At 35.9% G+C, this 9,957-nt stretch overlaps 2 protein-coding genes across 2 annotated transcripts; one reads left to right on the top strand and one right to left on the bottom strand.

The window, feature by feature from the left end:
• The first annotated feature begins 1,031 nt into the window (after positions 1-1,031).
• LOC140810692 (uncharacterized) lies at positions 1,032-2,677 on the top strand. The gene is made up of 4 exons (XM_073168564.1): positions 1,032-1,155; positions 1,289-1,422; positions 1,827-2,343; positions 2,424-2,677. The coding sequence occupies exons 1-4, from the start codon at positions 1,127-1,129 to the stop codon at positions 2,575-2,577; spliced, it is 834 nt and encodes a 277-aa protein (XP_073024665.1). The 5' UTR covers positions 1,032-1,126; the 3' UTR covers positions 2,578-2,677.
• Positions 2,678-2,849: 172 nt separating this feature from the next.
• On the bottom strand, positions 2,850-9,669 carry LOC140809024 (PX domain-containing protein EREX). The gene is given in 11 exon segments (XM_073166478.1): positions 2,850-3,214; positions 3,618-3,836; positions 4,143-4,385; positions 4,467-4,631; positions 5,399-5,777; positions 5,843-6,005; positions 6,144-6,252; positions 7,754-7,840; positions 8,047-8,145; positions 8,652-8,762; positions 9,251-9,669. Coding segments are annotated over 11 exon segments (2,061 nt in total). The 5' UTR covers positions 9,497-9,669; the 3' UTR covers positions 2,850-2,974.
• Between the last annotated feature and the right edge of the window lie 288 nt (positions 9,670-9,957).

Genomic DNA, 9,957 nt, shown 5'->3' on the forward strand with positions numbered 1-9,957 from the left:
TAATTTAAAATAATGCATCACTAAAAAATTATTTTAAACTTAAATAAATGATTTAACAATTAAATAAATGCATGGGATTTACGTGTACTGAATTTGGACTCTACACGCCTTTTCTGCCCAATGAATCTAGTTTACTTAATGACGTCGGAAAAGTTATGTATTGAAAAACAAAATAATTATTTCCTTTGAATCAGATGCAAAAGCTTACTTCTAGCTGGTTGGTTTCGGATACTTTTGATTTACGTATTCAACCATAGCATGAGTTACTAACCTAATAGTCTTTCCGAAGCATTATATTTTTCTTGTGAATTCTTAAAATAAACATACTTTTGGCCTAAAGATCCATAACTATTAGCCAAGGGTTTCGTTCGAATTATTAAAAGGAGTTCACCTATGGGGAGTTGAAAACTTTTCCATACAAGATTCTTTTCAAAGTCTACTAGTTTCTCTCATACATACTTTTACATATAGCTTTGAAAACGTTAAATATCGTTTACATGTAAAATAAGCGTTAGTTAAAATTAGAGCTGTCAAACGGTCCGACCTGTCAGTTTGATAGGTTGAGAAAACCCTAACCCGACAAAAATTTAAAAAGATAGTGAGATATATGTATTTAAAATTAGAGCTGTCGACTGATCCGACCTTTGAGCTTGACATGTTACCATAAACAAGTATAAATAATATAAATATTTTAAAAATCGTCCACCATATGTAAACAGTTACAAAACTCAACAACATAGATATATAAACAATAGAAAACTTTAATTTGCTTTTAAATTATTATTATTATTATTATTATTATTATTATTATTATTATTATTATTATTATTATTATTATTATTATTATTTTCGATAATAAAACTACTTAAAATAAACCAACTTAACAATACTGAGATATATAGGTATTATGTATTTAAATTCGCTAATTAAACACTGGATATTATATACCAATTTCATTTTAACACACACACGCACGCACATATATATATTCTGAACAAGATTATTATTAATTGATAAAAATGTGAAGAATTATTAATTCATAATGCAATTTCAACTGCATTTCCCTCTATTGTTTCCACGCAATTTCACATAGTGCAAAAGGGTAGGAAAGCAGAAGATCGAGAAAATGAAGAGAGCTGCGTCTCAACCCCTTCTGTAAATATTCATAAATCTTTCTCCTATTAAACTCGGCTTCTGCAGAAACAATCTTGTGCACTTATTTTTTATTCTTAATATACTGTAACAGTTTTTTTTTTTTTTTTTTTTTATAAAAAGCGATATTATGCAGGAAATATTTTCGAGAAGAGGATGCAGAAGAAGAAGAACATGGCAAAATCAAAGGAAAATCACTGAGCGATGTTGACACCATTGCCAAGCAAGTCACCTGCATGACAATACACAAGAAAGTAGCCAAGAAATCACGTAAAAAATTTAACTTTTTTTCTATGAATTTTATCAAGATTTCTAATAGCTTTTTGGTCTAAGTTACTGTTTCTTGGCATGTAAAGCCAGAAGTTCTGGTCAAACCTGAGATGAATATAAAGATTCGTAGTTTCTTCTTCTTTTAGAAAATTTAGAGGTTTCATTACATGAGCAGGGACGGACCCAACAAGCCGAATATCGGCATTCAGACGACAGATTTTTTCACGTCAAACCCCATTAAATTTGTGGATTATGTCTCGCCATTGGTAAATCTACTTGGAAGATTGAATTAAAATACAATGCAAATTACCGAGGATCATTTCATAGCAATTCTTTCAAATTATTTCCTTCGTAAAAAGTAAGAAAAAATCTTGGATTTTCTTGAAAATTTCGTATTTTATCAGGTGGAGAGTTGCGTTCTTGGGACAAATATGGAGGATCATGGAGGCTAGAGCAGAGGACTGGAGCAGCAAGGCTAAAGAAACAGCTTAAAGCAAGATGGACCATTCAGAAACTGATTGATGAACAGCTGACCCGATTTCAGGCCCACTACATCAGGGCTACGGGCCCAACTAAACTATCAGATATGGCCCAACTTCTCATGCCCAAGTGGTCTCCGGGCCAGGAACTGGCCGCCGTGTCATGGCTTGGCGACTGGCGGCCCTCCACCATCCTGGAGCTGTTACGGTCATTGATCAACTCCTTATCGAACCCTTTTGGAGTAGAGCACGCCCTGTCGCAGCTGATCAATGATATACGTATTGAGGAGGCAGTGATCGACGAGGAAATCACTGAGATCCAAGCCACTTGTGTCCTTCACCTCCCCTTCGGTCCAGTCGAGGGAAGTGGGACAGATTTGGCTCGTGTCAAGTCCGAGTTCAAGAAAATCTATCGAGTTGTAGCTAAGGCACAACTCCTCAGGTCCATGTTGCCTGCTTTGTTTGATCAAATGATTGGAACTTGGTTATTTTTGTTAATGCATGCAATGTGCTTATTAACAGGCTAAAAGCAGTGGAATTAGTGGTTACGAAGGTTTTATGCCAGACCGATGCAGCTGAGTTCCTCGTTGCATTCGCGGGAATCCAGGACGTCATCCACGAAATCGCTATGAAAGCGAGCAAGGGTCCAGTTAGTATCAAGGGACTTGGAGTTTAATTGATGGGGAGAAAATGGATTGGTGTTCATGTAGCATATCAGAAATGGTCGGATATTTCAGCCTTTTTCTGATAATTTTCAAGATACAAAGAGGTCTACCATTGGCTATGCTTGTGAATTGATTGAGAGAGTACTATTCAGTAGCTAGAACTGTAATATAAAAGTAAATTCAACAAACTGACGATTCTGATCATGTTAAATGATTTTTCAAATTTAATGAAACACATTTGAATCGACTAATTTTCTAATTTTTTTTGATAAAAGGGAGGAGATGACATATAACTGGTAGCCGCATATATTTTCGAAATCATTTTTTTCTTCTTGAATTACTAGGTGGCATAAGTTACATATATAAAAAAGTGATACGAATTATTTAAGGAAATTACTATTTGTTACACTACTTTTCCAAGAATTTGCTGAGAACAGCTTTTCGTGAAGGGGCCTCTTCTTTTCCAGTTTCAAATTGTTTGTTGTCTGTACTGAGAGAGCACCGGACTACAGAATTGACATGTTTCCTCAAAATGGCATTGTCCATAAAAACACTACATAGCATCTTCCTCAACTCATGGTCACCTGAATCGCCACCTTCGTGACTTGTTATGGATGAAGATTTAACTTCTTGAGCCAGAAGCTGTGCCTGTTACACATTGTCACATATAGATGACAGTTACTAGTATAAACTACAATGAATTCGAGTTATCTCATAGATGTACACACGCAAACAAGATTAAGAACAAGGATCGAAATATATTAATTACGAGAACAGCTTAAGTCACCCCTCCCCGTTATTAAAGATTTTGGGTCCATATGTGGAGTCAATCAAGTCTCAAATTGAGATATGCAAGCCAGATCGCTCAAAAAATAAAATTTCATGTCAGTTCTTGGATAACCACTTTGCACCGTTGTTAAAAAAGGGTGAACTCTCTGGACTCGTATTAGGATAGTGGGATGATCTCTCCAACCAAAAACACTTCCATCTGTATTGTTTATTGGTTGATTTATTTGTAGGATGATATATTACAGTCTGTCGTGAATAATACCTCTGCGAGAAGAAGACCAATGCGATTGTCCGAAGTAGCCAATATATCGACAGCATCAGACGGATATGAAGTATCCATCTTTAGTTTGTTTTCTTCCTCAATGAGAAAATTAACACTGCATTCTTCAAGCCGACAACGAAGAATTTCGCACTCATGTAGCAAATTTGCATTGGCAGCTTTATTGTGTTCAGTTTTCTGCTTTTCCATTTGTAGTCTCCTCTAGAGTGAAGAGAATGAGCACAGAATTTATTATTAACTTATGTTGTGCAATTTGAAAGCTTAAAAATAAACAAAAGAAACTATCCAACTGCTAATGTCGCATTTTTATCTACTGGGCTCTAGTAGCCAAAAAAGAAATTAAAACAATGATCATAGAACTTGATTTAATGAATAGATGGATACTTGAAATTTTCTGTGTGTCTGTCTTTTGTCAGCAATACGAATTACTTTGTTGAGCTCGTAGTTAGAAATTAATGAACCTTACTAATTTTGGTTGAGTGTAGTCGATTTAAGAGCAGAAATTACCTCCAATTCTGTCTTTTCTTTTACCATTCTGTCAAGCTCCTGTCTCTGTTCTGATTGAGAATTCCGAAGAGACTTAACTTCTTTTATAAGAAGTTTAACATCTGACTTTGATCTCAAATCTGAATCTTCTTGATATTTCTTCACGTTTTTAAGCTGCTCTCTTGCGGAATCTAGCTCTTGCCGTAATGCTTCATTCTCTTGAACAATTGAAGAGTTTGTTGCTTCAGCGACAACTTTTTCATCCTGCGTTTTTTATTTCTTTCCCCATTATTCGCTTTATAAAACAAGAAAAATTGAAATGGTCACGAAATACCAGATTAAGACCTGTTCAGCTTTCAACTTCAACTCCATCTCCAAGCATTTTCTACTGATGTCCTCCATATCCCATTGTGTTTGAGTAAATCTTTCCCTTTCATCAAGAATAGCCTTCTCCAGATTTTCTTTGCCAATCTTCTTTGTAGACTCAAGTTCAATTTCCAAATCTTTGGCCTATGATATCATAAAACATATAATGGAACACCGATCTGATATCGACTGTTCTGTGCTTGTCTGATTATGTATGACTTTTATTTCATATTGGAAATTGAATTCTATAAATTACGCAAGTTCACACCTGAAAACATAAAATAATTTACATCTGCAAACTAATGATAGAACATTAATTGTTGTAAAGGCAAATCCCAATTATTGATTGAAAAACTGATGAGTGGAAGAAAAAAAGTTACCACAACTAACAGAAAGTAGAACCTATCTTCCTCTTCTGAAAATGACAATAGGCACAGCTAGCCAGGAACCTATGGCTCCAAAGGGATGACCAAAAGATTCAGGGTATATTTCCACCCTTTACTGAAGGAAATCAAATTCCATAATTTATTCCGAGTAAATAAAAACTACATGAAGAATAGATTCCTAATTCTCTTGACCATTCTCGTTCTGTCCTCTTCTTTGTATTCGTTCTTGGAAAAATGGATTTATTTACTGTCTTTCATATGCTTGTGCTCCACCTAAGGGTTCAGGTCTATGGTGGTAGCTGACAAGTATGCCTTCATATCCCTCTCCACTTTGTAAATTAGCTAGGCCACGGAAGAGGTTCTTACACAAACCAGTAGTTCCAATAGAAATTTGAAGGATACTATATCAAGTCATATTTCTTCCATGTAATGTAATATGCAACACAAATGTAAAACAATCATGTGAGCTTTGAAGCAGTACTTATTGAAGAAAACAGAAAAAGTGAACGAGGATTAGAAACTTACCTTTGTAGTTAGATACTGTCTTACAGCAAATTCGTGATTTAATCTAGCCATGAGATCTTCCATATCGGTTTTTGATGTGACTAACCGCTGTTGCATGGTAACTAGAAGTCTGTTCATCTTCTGCTGCTCTTCTGCTGGAAGAATTACCAGTGTATCATGTGAAAATTGTGAACCTGATATGGAAAGTGTGTCCCTGAATTCTGTTGGTACAAAGCTTGCAGAATGTTGAGATGAAGAACTACACTGCCGGTGGATATCCCACAAACTTGAAACATCACTCGGTTGATCATCTAGATAAATCTCATCCATTGCTACGGCATTGTCAATTCTCTGATCACCTTTTTGTAACCACGATTCATTTACGGTTGTTTCTGTCAGACTGGATAAACATGATTAGAAATTGGATTTTCCTTGTTCAAACCAAACTAGTTAGCCTTCACATACCTGGAGGACAGAGCCTCAGGTGTCTCACTAATAGAATCATCACCAAAATTTGATGTCAATTCTGAGTTGACGCCAATTACTGAAGCATTTGATGGATCTAATGAAGTGCCAATATTGGAACTCAAATTCATGTCCAGCACCTGATGACTTGACTCGCTGAATGCTGAATTGCAAGTTTGAGGAAAATGAGCTTGAAAAGAGAATTTTACTTTTAGCAGCATTCGAGTTCACCGTAAAAATAAAAACGTATGTCATTTGAACAACGAGACAATCCTATTATCTGGCAAGGAGAGATACATACCTGACCTTGCAGCCGCTTCTAACTCAAGAAAGCATGCTGAAGGAGCACTTCTTGAGATATCAATATCAGCGAGTACCTTTGTCATCCACTCCTCCCAAGAGCACCTACGCTGTGAATCTTGCTAACTTAATGATGGTATTGTATAAAAAAATACTGACATTAATAAGCACAAATTCCTGTTCTATTATAAAACAATATGAGGCATCATCAATGTAGAAACAGTAATGGGAATAGAAACAGTTAAATCCAGTTACAAGAGCTTATAAAACCTATACTTGCCTTGTTAGCAAATATAATTAGGTCAATGTCTCGGTACATATCTATGATCTGTGCTTCAAGACTTCCCTTATCACAGTATCATTACTCCTAATTCAACTCACAACCAACAAACTTAGGCTGCCATTATAAACCATGAGTTTCAATTGAAACAATAATGACTAGTATGTACAGATTAAGAAATGTTGCCCAAAAAAACCACAACCAAGTACTTGAGCTGTGGAAACTATAACCCCAAAGAAAATGACAACACCACAAGAGATAAATCAAATCATCTCAACTTGGTGCCACGATGATTGAATGCAAAAGTTTGGCATAAAATGACCATAAGACCAAGGAATCAAGGAAAACGTTTGCATCCCAAAGTTCATTGGTAGAAATTACATGATATCGTTTCTCAAATACCCACCCAAGGTCGTCATTGATTTGAGATGCTAAATGAAAGACAAATAGACATGAAGCATTGTCGCTTCTGTGTTCCTGTTCATTGTATAGAATCTTTAAGATAAAAAATATGAAATCTAGCTCAATTGTTACCAACAGTTTAGGAATTTAGGTACTTAAGTCTGGAGGTCCTGGCTTCAAACGTTGGGAAAGGCGAATGAAACCACTTTCCAAGAGTGAGATATTCTATGAGTGACGGTGCATAAGAATGGGTTACGGCTCACGCTGGACCATCCTAACGACTCATGACCAGTACCGGTGCATAGACATGGGCTAAGGCTTATGTTAGTTCAACCTAATGACTCATGATCGTTACACTTACACCTTGCAGACTCAACATAAATAGGCTGAAGACTCTGATGCGTTACAAATTTATAAGTTCGTTTCCCAAAATTGTAGTAATGAAACTGGACTTTCCAGGGAGGAAAATTGAGATAAATAAAGCCCCTTAACCTATGAAACTCGGTGTCATAATTTTTTTGTTTCTAACATCAATTTTAACTAAGAAAAGGATTCCTATCATTATATGCCCTAAGTAGCCCCGTAATGGATTAGATAATAATTTTCCTAGAACTCGGCGGAGAGCAATTCCGAGAACAATGGTAAGTAGTGTGATCTAACAAATTTACAATGTATATATATTATATATAAACCAACTAAGAATGCATAAATGTATTTGTATAGACAATAACAACTAGCTAATGCATTCCCTCTACATGCGAGTATAAGAGCATTCCATCTACACGTGAAGACACTTGGTATGATACTCTACGGAAAGCACAAATAAATACATTCAACTGCAAGCAGTACTCTAAAACTTTGATAAGCACAAGATAAACTACAACGGGTATACGAGCGAAGAAAGGGGAAAAGAAGAAGAAGGTGCTAACTTCCTCCAAAATTTCCCTGCCTTTTATTTTCAAGAGCCTCTTTGAAGGAGCTGTGGGCAACTTTTTGTTGGGAAAAGACCTTTTGAGCTGCAAAATACAAACATGAAATAGTGTTACAGTTTAAAGCATTTTAATTGGCAAAAGAAAGAAACAAAACTTCACTCACCACTACTATCAATATTATAGAAGATAGTAAATCATAAATTAATTAAATATTCAGATATGATCGAAGAAATTTCTATCATCTCTTTACGAGAAAAGGGTAAATAGTCTTATAAAAGATGCTAAATTACAGCAGAGACAAGCTTCAAGAAATCCCTAAATCTTCTTAGCAATCCTCGTGTGGTGGTCACCCCTTCCGGTGACTGCAAACCTACTTGAACCCTGTAAAACTGTCACAAACGGATGTTAAAACAATCGATATCAAAATTTCAGGTGTAATGCATACATGCATGATCTTCTTCGTATAGTTCAAAGATTTTTTCTCGTAATTTCATCCTGTTTGAGCGATTAATTGTACAAAAGGATCTATCTTACAGCCATAACAGCCCATACACCTTACCCAAAAAATTATTCTGCCAGAAAGTTATCCTGATTCAAGAAACATACAGTTGCATATTATTTACTTTCTGTGCTACTACTTGTTTTGCTTGGATGTATCATTTTCCATTGTTTTGGGCTTTTGTAATTTCAGTTCATTTTTTTTTTTAGGTTTAAGAAGCGGAGGTTGCATGGCCGGGGAAGTAAGAACCTAAAACAATGAGAAAATGCAAGAGAAAGCCGAACTGAAACTGGAGAGAATATATTTAAGCACCTCTTAGAACTAATGAACTATATACAATCATACCTAACGGAAACCAGCAAAAAGGAATGTGGAAAAAATTAACTAAGTCTATACCACCACAGGCTCTGAACCTCCTGGTTCAGATAAGATAGTCCAAGAAGGAATGGAAACACATTAACTCCATCCAGTGTGAAAACCATGTGGCCAGACTGTACTTGGTCCATCCTACAATGGAAAAGTGCATGACATAATCTACAAAGTTACACGAGCATAAAAAAACACATCTTAAAACTTCACAATGGCCAATATCAGGCAGATATTAAGTCAAATGACAGTTCTGGTTATAGATGATCACCAAGTATATTAATTATTTACTGATCGTAGATCAGAACATGATAAATAATTAGTCTGGCTATCTCAAACAGTGAACAGTTTGATGCATTCAGTAAAACGTTGAGTCACCTTCCTGAGGCGAAAACGGAATCATTTCAAATTTATACCTTACTTTTCTAAAACTATAAGTTTTACTTGAGTTGCCTGAATTTCTAAATAGCCCACGCAACCAAAACTATAACGCAATACAACAGGAATCTACAAACAATCGTTAGTTTAAACCAAACTTCAAATCTTAAGGTTTGAGCACCGAATTACAACTCAATAGAATAAATTTTCAGTTTTTCCAGTAAAAACCCATGAGGAGGGAGAAATCTAACCCACAAACGGGGAGGAGGGCTCCAATCCATCCCAAGCGGCAGCGGCGAAGTGCCATCGTGCCGATGCTGAGATAAGGTAATCTCGTTTTTCCCAATTAAATTTGAAGACCCGAGTAAAGTATCTCCTTCCTTTTGCTGGTTTTCCCCATCACTGGTTGTCTGATGACGGGTTGAAATGGATTCGATCAAAGCGGGATCGATTAATCCAAGGTCGAAGAGTGAGTAGTTGATGCCGTAAAGATTCATAGGACGCAAGTTGTTCGATGGATTGAAAGTGAAATATTCTTTGGTCGTGGAAATTTTTGCGCATTCACTGCCTGATTTCAACTGTAGACCACCTTTGTATAACTACCAGTTTTGTTTCACGTATCAGCAAAATGTTCTAAACAGATTTGGGCGATAGACGCACTCATTCATGCCCTACCGCTGGTTCTGCCGATGTACGCATGACCTTGACTTGGTGTCGCAGAATCCAAGGTTTAAATTTGTGATCGGTATAAATTTATGAATAAAAGTAATTTCTGAAATGATTTCTTGCAAGTGTATATCTTTTAATTCCTTTTGGCTTCACTTTTAAAGTTGTGTACTCTGTAGTTCCTCGTATACGATGCACGACCGTGAAGATATCTAATTTAGGAGCAAGGTATATTAACCAATACACATGTATTACGTTACACTAGCAATGCATATATATTAGCAACTAGTAA

The sequence above is a fragment of the Primulina eburnea genome, chromosome 13, assembly GCF_022965805.1.
Source record: "Primulina eburnea isolate SZY01 chromosome 13, ASM2296580v1, whole genome shotgun sequence".
In the NCBI taxonomy this organism is placed as follows: Eukaryota; Viridiplantae; Streptophyta; class Magnoliopsida; order Lamiales; family Gesneriaceae; genus Primulina; species Primulina eburnea.